Raw genomic sequence first — 15,762 nt, 5'->3', positions numbered from 1 at the left:
AAGGCAGAAGTTATTTTTCCTCCTCTTTGTGTAATCGGATCAAGGAGCTGGCATTTCTTTCTTTCAGCTCTTCCTGTTCTGACAGGTTTTGACAGCCACGTGAGTCCAGTCACACACACACACACACACACACACACACACACACACACACACACACACACACACACACACACACACACACACACACACACACACACACACACACACACACACACACACACACACACACACACACACACACACACACACACACACACACACACACACCGTCCTGTAGCATGAGCTGCAGCAGGGACGTAAAACGAGTTAACTTGGATATTATTAGCTCGTCTTCACTCAGTGCAGCGCTGATCGGCTCTGACATCGCTCATAATCATCTGGTATGAAAGTCTGCAGCCACGGACTCCTTCATCACAGACATGCAGATAGTCTGAAACGTCTGAGGGTGTTTGGTTCAGTCAGTGGCTGCACTTTATTTAAATTTAAAGCAACATCTGTTGTACTACTGATCTGATTTTTCGGTTATTTTTAGAAGGCTGCTGGGATCAGTCCGAGTTCGAAAAGAGACACACAATATAACAGACTGGACAAACGAAACCACAGTCGCAGAAACAAGCACTTTACATCAGAATATTCCAAACACATAAGCGTCCATCATGTCTGAATAAAACCCCGGTGAGTTTGGAGGATTCAGACGGCACTGTTACAAGTTAAAAAAACACAAATCACCGTCAGGACTTTGAGCAGTAACAGCATTTTTGAGCGTTCATTCGGAAAAATCTCCCCGCAGCAGTGGCATGTCTGAGGAGGTGATTTGATGTTATGGTTATGGGCAGAGCATCCTGTAAAAAGGGAGCAACATGACTTCCATGGGTACAAGCTCACCAGCACCTGGGTCTTCTGTGCTACAGGTTAAGAAGCATCACTGCAGTTTTTTCCTCCCTAAGACCCTGAGTGGACGCACAGCTGCAGGTTTGGTTGGAGCCAGTGCCCAGCTGCATCACAGGTTTATTTCTTTCTCATTCTCACATTAATGTTTCTGTTAAAGGAAGAGTTCAGCATTTCAGGAAACATGCTTTTTCAGCACACCAAGCACATACAACCAGCAGCTAGTTAGCTTAGCTTAGCACAAAGACTAGAAACAGGGTGGAATAAAACTAAACTGAGTAAAGCTAACCATCTCCTCTGGCCAGATTCACAAAGATAATCTTTGGGTATGAATTTAATCTCCATAAAAGATGTGTACGGCTATCTGTTGCAAAAATAGAACGGATTTGTGATGAATTCTGGACAATTTTTCAAACCAAAAACCACTCAACTCTGTCCACCGTTGTTCAAAACATCTGCGGTTTGGAGGAATTTAACATTTTTGAGGATGTGTTACTGGGAAAATTCAGCATTTAAGAGTAATGGCAGTAAACAGTATTGATCCTACCATGAACAAGAGCACGAAAAACATTCAAAAAGACGTAAAAAATGTGCCTTTGCAAGATGCTGATTGGAACAGAACACAAAAGGCTAAATGATAAGGATTTGGTGCTAAAGATAATAAATGGAAGTTTGGAAACATCCTAGTTGTAACTTATCCTGGAGTTAAATTAACGTATAGTAGATAAATCTATGAGAACAGTTTAAACATCATACACAAGTCAGCAACATCTTTGTGAAACTGGTTCCTGGTTCTGACTTCATATTACTACAGACTTCCGACTTCAATATTTTTAAACTAAAATAAAGCAAATACAATACGCATATTTCCCAAAACGTATTCCTGTTCCTTTAAAGGAAGTTATAAGAAATATATATATAAAAAAATCCAGTCATTTTGACATTTTGCTGGTGTGTGTTAATAATGTGCACACTAAAAGAGGCATTAAGGATAAACCAAAACCATGTGATCAAAAGGCATGACATTAAATGAAATTACAAGCAATAAAGAATGAGTTAACAATCCAGCCGAAGAAGATGATGCTGAAGTTTGACTCAGGCAGTCAACAAACAAAATATAATCCTCCGTTTTAACAGTTACTGAACCTTTTTGTAGCATATTCCATCTTTTTCACCAATTAAAAAAATACCACGAGGGTATTTTTCCATTGTCATTGTTCAGGATGTTTGCACACCTGAAGACAGACTTTCAAAAAGACACACAGGTCTTTTTTGTCAGAGTTTTAGCCATCATTTTAATCGGTCATAACAACACTGAGATTTTGAGCAACAATCATTTTCCGTTTCAAAAAAGTCTGGTTAACTTTCTTTACAACCTGCCAGACTACTCATTAATAAATAAGATCACGAAAAGCAAAACAGACAATTAGACACCCAGAAAAAGAGACTAATAATTAAAAAAAATATGTATATAGCTCATTAGTTTGTAACAGAAGCCGCATGTTTTTGACAGACGGTACAGAATTGGTCGGTCAATTTAAATTCCAGGTAATGCACCATCTGTAAGTGACCTTTTGTTGCTTTCTAGCAAGGCCTTGTTTTACTTGTTGGGATGCAAAGATTAACATTTCAGAGAAAAGACCAAAGAAAAGTTGTCTGCACTGCAGAGTAACAAATGATATTAGAGGAAATCTGTATAATTTTCACCAGAAATTTTTAATTTGCACCAGTTTTTTCAGTAATGGAAATATATTTAAGGATCCCTGCAGCTGATTTTGTGGATGTTATTAGACAGAAACGATGGCTGAACCTACAAAAATGTAACCCTAGTTGAAAAAAAAAACAAACAAAAACATGGGATTTCCCCTTCAAAGAAATCCTCAGAGCCTTGAAACACATCCTTACTTATTTAAAGATGTTTTCCAAGCTAAATTAAAACAACGATTTCCTTACAGCGGAAGATGTTTTATGCAACTGGGCACTGGCCTGTAAAAGGCATTTTCATGTACTTTGTCAAGCTGTAGTAAGCATGCACTTATGAGTTATTAATGAGCGAAATGTACGTTCAAGAACAGAATCGTTGCAACTACAATCCGAAGCTTTTCCCTTTAAAGGCAGCAGGACGGACGATGAGGAAAAAGGAGAGTGAAATGAAGAAGGAAACCTCCTAAAGCTCCTCACGATTGGACTGTGGGCTTGCAGAGTGCTGGCATTCTCATAGAGATTAAATTCCCCTCACTCTGCAGCTCACTTGGAGGGAGAAATAAAAACACTGGCTGCCTTGAAAGGAGAAGCAGCTCTTCATTTAGCACGGTAAACAAGACGCTTTGAAGTCAGCCATTTAAAACAGGATTTACATGAATAAATAAACTGCTCACTGGTGTGAGCTGCAACACTGTTAATGAAATCGCACAAGAAGGCAGAAGGCTTTGGGTAATTGACCGTGATTCAAACACACATGACACTGCAAATACTATTGACAGGTTGTAGTCTGGGAATTATTAATAAATACCACCTGCTCTGCTCTTTGTTTTATATTTGCTGGGCAGTGATCTCGTATCAGCATTCATGATCTCGGGAATGACTCCAGTATGAATGTCACTGCTTTGTTTGATCAGATGAAAAACAATGAGAGTTTATATTAAACGCCACTTTATTGATGTCATCATTCATTTTGATGACTCCTCGAATCTCACAAAGCCTCCCTTTGTCCTCGGCTGAATGAATGAACAATGAGATCCTTTTTTTTTTTCTCCCTCTCCGGCGGCGTAGATGTGCTTCACAACCCTGTGCTTCACATCCATCAGTGTGAAATATAAAAAATAATTAGGAATAACAATAAAAACTTCTCACTAGGGATGAGGTTCGATAGCGTTTTGTCAAAATCCAGCCCCGAGTTGAATCTTACCTCCAGAAACTAAAGGTTAAAATAACAACTCTGAGATGTTTAATCAGCTTTTGTTGACTGAGAAAGCAGAAACACTACAGGTTTTATCGACAGCCTAATTAATGGAAATGAGACAAGCTGCATAACATATGAAATGTAATTAAATGTATCTGACACACTGAATTAACAGCCACAGGCTACTGTACTTCACCAGCTACTCACTGGAAGTATTCAAGGCATTTTAATGAGGCGCTTGTTAATCAACTCATCACTACTGCAGAGAAACTGCAAAGTATGAAAACACAATCCACAGCGGCTGAAAAGTTGTGTTGCAGAGTGATGCGCTGACAAACAACGGGACTCGTGCACAAACCTCCCATTTATTCTTAAGCGGCACAGATGAGCGACTTTCCTGTGAATGTAATTCACAAGTGGTCTGACACACTGTTGGGATTTTTTTCCACAGAGGGAAAGACACATATTTGACCTGGATTTGAATGAACGTGAATTTTAAACATGATGCCAAAAATAGCTGAGGTAAAACATTAATTTATACAGTGTAATTATAGTGAATCCCAATTTATTTACATTTTTTTGGAGGGTTTTATGGGTACATTTGAGCACAACTGTGTACGTTTCAGTAGTTGTGAGGAAATTCTCTCATATAACAGCTGCCTCGGGTGCTTTTTGCAGATTTTTTGTCACCTTTTGTTGTAACACCTGACAGTGTAACACCACTTTTGCAGGCTACAGCCCCTCTCAGACATGCACTCCTTTACATTAATGTGACGGCATCTAAACATGTCAGCTCCCTGCTCACTTTTCTGTAAAAGTCAAGACAGCAATCTTATTAGATCATTTTCAACACGGCACTGGTCTAAACTGCATTCAGCTGCATTAACAGAAATTTTCCAGTCTTTATAGCAGCATTATTGCAAACATTAATATTAACATCATAGAATTGTTGTTGAGTTGTAACTCCTGTTTGCTATTATTGATTTCTATCCATCCACAGTTAGTTGGATAGTTTGATAGGCCTACCGTTTGGTTTAGATTTAATCTTGTGTGTATTAGCTGCTGCTTGAATTCTGGTTTACTGCAATATCTCATGCGAAAACTGTGCTTCCGTGTAGTTGTCAAGCGAATTTGAAGTGAATTTTTGAAATGCCGCCAAAATTAGTACAAATAGAAGTTGAAAACAGAACCAACTGTGTGCAAAAACACCTCAAGACAAAAATGAGAAAAATGGAGAGAAGTCTTCAGAGATTGTTTAATTTTGGGAAAGTTTTAAATTATTACTTCACGTGAGCTGTTACTGGCAATAATTCATGATGTCCAGAGACAACGAAACAAGCAGAGGCAGCTGATCAGTCATATGAGGTAAATGGTAATTTCCATCTCCCATTTTGTATCAACTATTCTTTTAAAAAAAGACAAGAGCTACCTCAAATGAGTACAAATACTTTCTTTTGAAATTGGAATTTTTCTGTTTATGTACATTTCCTGTTGTAACACTTCAAAATACACTTCAAAATACAGTATGGAAACAGCTAATGCATCTGAATAAAGCTTTGAGGAATATTAATATATTATGAATGTGATGAAGTTGCCAGTGTCACATGTCTGAGAAGGGCTTGGATATTTCTGTAACTGTCATATGACCTTGAATTTCAGGGAAGGGCAGCTCGGCTTTAGAAAGACGTTTTTAGCATCTGGTATCATATTAAAGGCAGTCTTTATTTCTGTCACAGTTGTTTGTTTACTATTAATATTTCCAATAGTTTCAGGGCCTCTAATTCCACTACTCTTATTTTTTCAGGTCTGAGAGGTGATTTTTCTTCTTTGGTAATGTTTTTACGGTAATCAATTAATGATATTTTTTTAAACCTTCCCCAACAACAGACTGAAACAAGCAATTGAACACAAGTCTGTGCAGTCTGGAGTGTGTGGTGAATGCATCGCGGAACAGTTTTATGGAGACTTGTCACAGAAAAATGTAAATGTTCTTGCACAAGCTCTGATCTTTGGCTGAACCACTTTAGCCGCTAACAAATAAACTTTTATTAGCTGCAGCTCAGATAAGCTGCAGCCGGTGAGGTCTGTCATTTTCAGCAGATATAAGAAGCTGCCGCCTGGGTGTTTTCCACTAATGAGAAAGAATAAGGAGAGATCTAACAGACTGGTTTATGGGGCCTGGTAGTAGCTATCGCCGCCCATCCCTAGTCCTGCCTGTCTCCGTGGTCTGCCGCCTCACTACCTCTGCTCTGCTTCCCTTGATGGTTACATTTGTGTGTCATGGATGGAGAACAGAAACGGGCGTCTGCAGTGCTGCCTGTCTCTTGATCAGTCTTTGCTTACGTGATTGTGACACCCACTGTTTGTTTCCACGTCTCGGAAGACCTCTCAAGCCGGCTTTTCATCCTCCTCCCCGCTCTTGGGGTTTATCGGTACGGCGGTTCGGGCTGTTGAGGGTTCGGCCTGTAAAGCTGCTGCACTCGCACCGGCCGCCCGTTAGCCGGCCAGCCGCCTGATAGCTGTCCGATGACCCTGAGGCCGACCGGCTGGCCGTGTCCCGGCAGCGGGGTGCTGGGGCTCAGAATGTGGGTCTGTCCCAGGTGGGGTTCCGGAGTGGGGGTACTACTCTGATGGCCTGGAGCCGAGGCAGGGGGGGACACAGGGTAATGAGGGAGGAGGATGGCCGGCGTGAGGCCATAGCGGACTTGGAACACTCTGAGAGGTCCCTGCGCCACGAATCCGTTGGGCCGCTGAGGCTCCTGTGGCAGCTCTGAGTCCTTCTTCACCTCCGGGACTTTGCTCTCTTCCGACCTCTTGGTTTTGCCCGGCTGCTTCTTTGCTTGAGCGAGCTCTTGCATTTTCTCCGCTTGAGCCCGGCGGATGTGATACGTCTTCCTGGAGCTTTGGAAGGAGTCCAAGAACTCATCCAGGCTTACGTTTCCCTCCATGAACTTCTCCAGCAGCTCCTGTGAAGCAGGGCAGACAAATAAACCAGCATCAGCAGGCAGGATAACACACAAAGGGGGGTCCGACTGCAGGGAATCGTTCAAACAAACTCCTGTAAGTATAAAGAGGATTTGATCAGCTCGGGGATGTTTACCTGTGAACTCTTGCATAGTTTGTTGGCCACAATATTTCACTGTAAGTACATTTTACACAGCTGACAATGGCCCATGTGCTGCAACTGTTACATCTGGCAGAGCTTGAAAGCTTTGAGCTCTATCTTTGTATGTGTTCCCAGGATGGGAGAAGCTGTGTGTGAGCCTCGAACGAAGAGCAGAAGTTATGTTAGTGAAGTAACGGCTGCATTAACCACAGTGACTCTTTCACTGATCCAGTTTGACACAGGCCTGTAACGAAAAGGCACAGATTTATTTTACAAGTCTGTGGCCAAAACACACAGAGCCTCTTCAGCCTTTCACCAAATTAAGTTGTTATACAACCACAGACATGCAATGTAATACATTCTCACAGTAATAGTGGTCACAGAAGGCCAGAGGAGCCAGGTGGGGCTTTAAAGCCTACAACTGAGCATATATATTTATTGCCATTTATATCACGTTTTTGTCACTGTTTCCCAGCTGTACGTAGCAGGTATAAAGCAGCAGAGAATTAATTTGACTCAAATCCTCTCCTGGGAATTCCACATTTAAAGTGTCTTCGCCTCTGTAGCTAACAGTGTTTGTTGTGCTGACCACAGTTGTCTATTTTTTAATGTATAATGTTTCCCAAAAGCCCCCGAAACACACAAAGACACTACTGTCTATAGCAAGCAAGAGAAAATACCTTTTCAAGGGAACTGAACAAAATGTCTTTCAACACATGCAGATATAAGGCGTCATGTGGTTTTGATGCAGCGTGTTTACATATCATTAAGGACACTGTGGATTTTCTGCTGCTGATTTTTTTTTTCATGTAAATGATGTTTCCATAACCGAGGTAAGAGATCAGAGAAGCATTATTATCAGCTATACCTCTGTCAGTGGAAGATAATTTCATGGTGATGTATACAAACAACCGAGTTTCCAACAAGAGAAGAAAAGCAACTTCAGAGAAAGAAAGTATCGCTGCAGCATCGGTGTGGCAGGATGAAAGTAAAGATCAGTCGGCTGTGAGTCTTTGAATTTCCAGTAATTTCACTTGAAGTTACGATAAAACTAGAACTGACATCGAGCTCCAGAAGTTTCAATCCGTCAGCTTCTGCCACTAAACATCGGACTATTTTTAAAACCTGCACATATACATATGCACTATAAAGAAATATTATACGCTGCTCTGTCACTGCTCTCGTCCGACTGCGCTGTCACTTCAGATATCAAAACAAAAACCTGCATGTGGCTTAATGATCTCCAGCAAAAATCTTTTCATGTCAACCATGTTTCTCTTACGTCAACAGAAAAAGATGAAATGATTGTGAAAAGGACGGATTCTGTTGGTAAAAACTGTTAAAAAATGTTTGTACAGTAACCAAGTAAAAATGTTAAAACAAGACAAAACTGAGCAACAGATATTTTCAGTAAAAATAATCGTATCATTAAAATGTCAGAATATTGTGACAAATGTGAAAAGGTGACACCGAAATGTCCTGTCCTGTCTGACCAAAAAGTTCCAAGAATTCAGAATTTCCATTTAATGCTACATTCAACAAATAAAATCAGCACACATTCACATTTTAGATGCATAACGTTGCATATTTTGGTCATTTTTAGCTAAAATAAGATCAACTGATTATCAAAATACTTTGGGTGTCCCCTAAGTCTGGACACATAGGAGATCTCATTAACTAGAATTTTTTTATCTCCACTGATTAAATATGGCGTTGTCAAAAGAAGAAAGAGTTGAACTGGTACTTCTCAGTGGACGTGAAGGATGGACATATGGAAAGGTAGCAGATGAATTTAGTCCACGTCATCCAAGGAGGATTCCACTTGGCTTTTCCACGGTGGTGAAGGTGGTTAAAAAGTTGAAAGAAACAGTTTGTGTCATGGACAACCCCATTCTGGACAACCAAATGTATCAGCTTCCCTAACCCTAACCCTATGTTTTCATATGTCCATCCTTCACGTTCACTGAGAAGTACCAGTTCAACTCTTTATTCCTTTGACAAAGCCATATTTTATCTGTAGAGGCAAAAAAAATATAGTTAATGAGATTTCCTGTGTCCAGACTTTAGAGACACCCTGTAGTTTAATCTTGGCTTCAACTAACAGTTTTTGATAAATCTGAAGAATGTATGTGGGATTATTCAAAGGACAGAACTTTTTCCTAAATCCTAATCCAATGTCTTCAACTGTCCAAAATCCAAATATATTTGGTTTATACCTCAAAAAAGCTGCAAATCCTCACATTTGCAAAGTTGGATCTATCAAATGTTTAGTTTTTTTGGCTTGAAAAATGATTATTTGATAGATAAAACTGTTGTCACAGAGTGTTTAGTCAATGTGTTCATTGATAGCTTCAGCTGTGCATGTGATCTGTGATGTCCCGTGTAACCTGATTTCTCACGGTGACCTGGTTTCTCCTGAGCTTGAAAATGCACTGAACATGAGAAGATTGACCTGCTGTCCAATGCTGCATATTAATGAGTAATAAAACTCAAGAAAAGTAGTGGGGTGGGATATTTCCCCAAGAAAAAACAACTAAAAACCAATCAGATCAGTCTATGTGATCTGTCGTAAATGGATCTGATTTGAGATTATGTTACCATACAGTTTCAATAAACAGAACGTGAAACATCCTCAACAAACTGGTGTAGATTTTTTTAACATATTATTCTCTATTTTTTCGCTGTCAACAAAACCCATAAAACGATCAAAACCAACCATGCGTTTGCCTGTCTCTAAACATTTCTCCATCTGAGGCACTCAGCCTCAGGCAGGTTCCTACTGAAGACATAAATCTTTAAAAACAAGCCATGAATACATAGTTATGTTTTCAACAAAGGCTCAGTAATTTGCTCAGCGGCTCAGAGGAGAAAGTTATATCTGGTCTTGAATGCACTGACACTTGTTAGTGGAACCAATTCTCTGTTGGTCTTTTCCTGAAGCCTGTTGACACCGAGGTGGTAAATCACAGACCAACTGTTAAGTCGGATGTTTGGTGTGGTGTAAATTTTCTCACCACCCCTCCACTAACTGTCACTGTCGTGTGATTGGTGGAGTTTCTGGTTTATTACATTTCCTCCCACTGAGTCTTCCCCCACTGTGACTACTGAGCTCCTCCATCTGGCCTGGACACCATTAAATATCAGCTCTCCCAGCATATATTGGCCGTACTGATAATATTCAACAGCTGCTACTGGCAAAGCTCATTTAATTTCACCTCAAGTCAACACAATTTACTATATATATATATATATATGCAAGTCTAATGCTCATACTGCTCAGCACACCTTTATGAAGTAAAATAAAAATGAGCCACAGCTTTGGCTACAGCATCAATGATTTTACAGCATAATTAAATCATGAAGCCTGGTGCCTCATCGGCTGTCTTCTTCTTGTTAGTCTCTACTTAAGCAGTTTATTGCAAAATACAAGCTGTGTCCAAGAAGTAATTCATTAGGATGATATTATTTTTTAATGCAGGAGGAAAAAATAGCTGTCCTTCCACTGCAGGAACATTGGACTTTTCTATTTCCATTGCAGATTTCACCACAACGTTAGCTTTAAACAACAAATAGTAGTTTTGGACATATCTCCAGTTCAATGAGCATGTTTGAAATAGAAAAATGAAGGTTTGTCGTGGCAGAATATAAGGTGAAATTTTCTTTGACGAAGATGTTTAAGAAGAGTCGATTGCTACTCGATGAGGACATCAAAAGGGCCAAAAAATGCCTTCTCCAAGTTTAACAAATCAGTGTAGTCTTGCACAGAGGTTTTTCAGAGCTGCTAAGAATTACCTACCCTCTGTGCTTCATTTCCCCCCAAAAATGGCTCTATAAGAGATTTTACAGGGATGTTCTTGCAGTCGAAAAAGCTCGGTTCACATTAAAATGGCCCACAGGGTCCTAGAGTGGAAAACGGCTGGATGGTAACTGCATTCAAGGTCAGAAAACCGTCAACTCTTTCATTATGTCACACTCAAGCAAGAATGCCAAATATTTGCTGGCTCCACTTTTCTCAGATACGACTATTTGCTGCTTTTATTTGTCTTCTATGATAGTAAAATGAATATTTGATGACTTTAGACTGCTGGACCAAAAAAATGAATTTGAATGAATGAATTTCAAGAGGTCACCTTTTTCACAATATTCTGACATTTTGTGCAGGAAATAAATAAGTAGGAGAATAATCTGCAGATTCATTAGCAATAAAAATAATTTTTATAAATAACTATTAGTCGCTGATTTAGATGAACAGCTGTCCAGTGCAGCTAATATTTAAAAATACATCCTAATTATCAATAGTATTTTTTTCCCATTTTTGTTTAATTGTTGTTCTTTGACACAGCATATAAAATCCTCCACCCAATTGAAAAAAATATAAGAAATCCAGTTGGGGACTAAAGATGTAAGCTGAATCCCAAACACATGTACAGTTAAACAGCTTTTCTTGAAGTGTTTTTGTACATTTGCATGCATGACAAAAACCAAAAACTGACACAGACCGACAGTCTACTCCTTTAATAAAATTCCCCTTTGAGCTTCTGTTGTCAACTTTAAAAAAAACCAAAACAAACAGGCTGCTGTCTGTTTCCTCAGTTCAACTTTTATCTGTACAAATGAAGTAAAACAAGGTCACGTAGGAGGCTGACAGGTGATTTGATTTAGAGGAGCACGGAAGACAACAGCGACTTTTCATTTCCTACATCCGTGGTCATGTTGGTACCTGACGAGGAATCCTCCGTATGTAAAGAAACATGTTTGACTTGGGGGCAAAGAGGAGGAAGCCGTTGGCCAGACGCTTCAGAGACTAGTATAAAAAAACAACAACACGTTTTTCCAGATTTTTATGGCCACGGCGCCTCCACTGTGAATCAATCTGAATTCTGAAGGAGGATGCCGTGGAAGCTGCTGCATTTGATGTCAGTGCTGCTGAAGAACGACCATGAAATTCAAGACGGTTTTCCACAGAACTGACGACTCTCTGAGGGCTTAATCTTAGATCCAGATAGATAGTCACACAACACAGACATTAAACAGGCTGGTATCGATTCAGGCCTACTGAATCACAGAGCTCTGATTAAACACACAGAGGAGTGTGATTTTAAGAGTTCTTTCATCCATGGTCCATCTTCAACATGCAGTAATTACAAAATACCTTATTATAAACTCTTCTTTACCCTGATGGACAAGACAGAGATTAAAGCAGCAGATCAAATATTTACCGATGTGTCTGTATTCAGGCGTTTTGTCATTCACCGAGGCTGCTTGGTTTGTGCCGGGTGTTGCTTAATCAATCAGTGGGCAGTCGATCTAATGACTGAGTCACGGAGGTATTGATCGCAGCCATGTGAGGCGGAGGAGGAGGGGGAGGTGTGCTGTGTGGATCAATCCGAGCCCGGAGCTGCAGTGTGGGTTTCACCGGTGAGTAAGACTCCCTCACTGTAACGACTGAGGCCAAAGTGAAAAAAAAATGCAGGATTTAAACAGGAGCGCTGATCGATGCGTCTCGTTCACAGAGGTGAACGTGATGAATTATTGCAGCTTAAGCTTTCTGTTTGTAACGAACACGAGCACGACAGAGATAAACAACGCAGACCGGCCAAACATAACTGCTATTGTTTTATTCCAACAAGGAAGTTCCCTAAGTCTACTTTTAAGTGCTTTTTGTTGACACGGTGCATACCAGGAATACATGAAACACAGAAAGTCTACATAGAACTGTTCAAACATTTTAGGGTCTTAAGTCAAACTGTAGATTCTAACAGTTTTAATTCATTAATTTCATACCAAGTCAAGTTAACAGGAATAAAAGAGACCACCCTGACAGATGTTTCTTCACTGTAAGCTAATTTTTCACTACAATATAAAAAATAGAATAGAATAGAAAACAGGGAACAGCACAACCATTGCTATAAGTAGAAATTTCTCAAGACCTCTTTTGTGCAGTATAACAAATTTATAATGCCATAAATCATGAAAAAAGTTTTTTTTTAAAAAAACCTGTAAATATCTTTGATTATTTCTTTTACAAAAATGTAAAAATCTGGACTCAACATGTACAACATTTTTCCAAGTGTCTACAATGCTATCAGTACCAGAGTAAAATGGTGACTCAACATACTAAAGAATTATTACAACTTAAATTTTACCTCAAAATTAAGAGGTCCCTGAATTTTTGTCACTGAAAAGTGTGGAACTTGTTGTGTTTGTTTGTTTGTACAGAATCTGGTGCAGTCTATTTTAGTTGTATATTTAAATGACGCATGTAGAATAAAGTAATTCTTTACAGCAGGTGACAGATGAGTAGTTCAAGGACCATTGGAAAGTTGAAAATCTTTTTGTTTTCACAGTTTTTGGTTCTGATAAATGGCGTCATTTTGGCAATTTAAACAATAAATTGTATCTCTTTCCAACTTAATAGAGGATTTTGGGGTTCAGGGGATTAAAACAGCCCCAACATTCCTCCTATCTATGGCTGAAGATAGCTGTGTGTGACTCTGGCAGTATGTTTAGGTTCGTCACCATACATGTATTTGCCCTAAACATTGTATGATGGATAAAAATATAAACATCTAAAGTGCTATGCACATAATCTGATGTCTAAAGACCAAATGATATCACAAAAATCTGCTGTTTTCAGCCAAAATTCAGTGCGGTTGTGTAAATTTAGTTGAACGTGTGATTTTCAAATTGGCTGTTAATATATTAAATAATGATTCAAAGGAACTGTCTTTGTCTTTTAGCCTTCAAGCCTGAGTGGGTGCGATGTTGTGTGTTTGACTGACAGCTGCTGCAGGAGTGTTACTCAGACATACTGTTAACCACTACTGCCAAAAAACGTTTAGCACCACACCTCAGCATGTTAAATTACATTTACAAGCAGTCAAAAGTTGGAATCTTTTTAAACATCAAACTCTGTTTTTGATGCTACTTGTGGCTGGTATTTATTCTGTTTTAATCATTAGCCATATTTCTATTCATTAGCTTCCACATACAAATGATTACATTTAAAAAACAGGAGCTCATTTATGTTTACACGACACTAATTTGTGGTCATTGTCACATAACATTCAGTGATGCTTTGAAAACATGGCTCATTATTTGTGGCTTGCTGATAAGATTGTTGAGTGAGCAATGACAAAGGAAGAAGCTTTTCGAGAACTGCATTAACTCGCCCAATATAACCCGTAGCTGCATTTTTTTTCCCCATGTTTTTTGGTGTTTACTGTTAACTTTTTGGCTAAATTTTCCCTTTTGTCACTGTTAAATTGTTAAACAGTGTATATGTGTTGTGCTGGAGTGATGGGGTTGTATTTTGTTGTGTATTCAGTCATGTTTCATAGTTTTAAAAGAAGTCCTACTCAAGATATCCAACAGCTAAACAGCTTTATGCAACAGATAAATTTAGATATCACTTTGTCTATTTTTGTGAAAACTATCCTAGAGTGGCTGCAGCATTTTATAAAAGCAACATCATCTTCTCAGCAGTCTTCTTTTAAGTGCATTTAATCTCCAAATGGGTCATTTTGAGCTTGACTCTGGAGCTTGTACTATTAAGATATTATATTAGCTGTAAAATATCTACTAAAACTCCAATCTTAATAACTGTAACATTTGTGTACTACAGCTGATAAAGAAACTATCCAAACTGTAACTGGTGTTAGTACCATATCATGTGAATAGTTAATATTTTGCCCTTTAAAAACCCCATGCAATATCTATTTTTCATGTTATTTCCTTGGTCTTTCTACTTATGTACAATCTGTGCAATAATAGTACTAGCAATAACTAGTACTTATTGCCTACAGTGCTTAACAAATTTATTAGACCACCACCCAGTGTAAGGTGTTTGTTGCCCTAAATTAACAATACTGCTGATTCCCAAAACATTTTTATGATTCTGTTATAGTTAATCCACCATTATGTCCCAGCTCTTTAATCAAACTGATATGTTTAATGCTAAAATATAATTATTGCTGTTATTCATGAATTTTCAAATTTATTGTTTTACAAAAAGAAGCAGAAAAAAATAGTAAAGCACATAATTTTTTTGATTGAGATCCCAAATTACAGCCCTTTGCTTCCACTCCTGGACACACAAAAAAATTATTGTGGTGGTTGTATGTTATTCTTGATGAATTTCTGACTTCTCAGAGAATACCAGAGTGCTGGCTCAAATTCGGGTATAAAAACCCGAATTCAGTATGAAATTTCTCACTTCTGTTCAAAATGGTGACGCATAAGGATTTGCTGAATTCAAAAATCTTCATTCATCCAAAGCAAGTCTCTGGGAACAGCTAGAAACTCTTTGGAACCCAATAACAAAAGTGACTGCGGAAACGTACATAATAACAATGGCAGCAAGAAGGGGGTCATACAAAATATTAAAATGTTTGGTTAATATATGTGACTAAGGATTGTTTAGCTGTTCCTGTTTGTTATTTGCCTAATAAATAACAATACAATTTTTAGTTTGAAACAAGTTTTTTGACAGATTTCTAAAATAATTGTTTTCTCATTTTTAAAACAAATGGTACAGTTAATTTGTTACACACTCTATATTTTATTTTTATACTATAATCCCTAAATATTTTCTCAATCTTTGCTGCTGTAACACTGCAAAGTTCCCCACTGTTGGATTAACGAAGGCTTACCTCATCTAATCTTATCTTATGGTGCATGTTTTGGTAGTTTGATTAATAAGCTGACATGCAACAAAAATGCGTACATCCCTTAAGGAAAGAAGGAGACTTTATCCAGAAAGTTAAGGTGTGCTATGGTGTCTGTTGCAGCGACTAAACCAAAAGAAAAATATTACTTCATTTCAGCCTGTGAAAAACCCTGCAATAATCCACTAAGAGCCGACCCA

At 38.7% G+C, this 15,762-nt stretch overlaps 1 protein-coding gene across 1 annotated transcript in view; it reads right to left on the bottom strand.

Annotated features, from left to right (window-relative positions):
• Nucleotides 1-603: 603 nt before the first annotated feature.
• Nucleotides 604-15,762, bottom strand: part of vps37d (VPS37D subunit of ESCRT-I) — a 50,763-nt gene continuing 35,604 nt past the window's right edge. The window contains exon 4 of the mRNA XM_023263060.3: nucleotides 604-6,756. Coding sequence (XP_023118828.1) covers nucleotides 6,217-6,756 — 540 coding nt within the window. The 3' untranslated portion in view covers nucleotides 604-6,216. The remainder of the gene's footprint in view (nucleotides 6,757-15,762) is intronic.

Source organism: Amphiprion ocellaris, chromosome 14 (assembly GCF_022539595.1).
Source record: "Amphiprion ocellaris isolate individual 3 ecotype Okinawa chromosome 14, ASM2253959v1, whole genome shotgun sequence".
Taxonomy (NCBI): domain Eukaryota; kingdom Metazoa; phylum Chordata; class Actinopteri; family Pomacentridae; genus Amphiprion; species Amphiprion ocellaris.
This window is presented reverse-complemented; position numbering and strand designations above follow the sequence as displayed.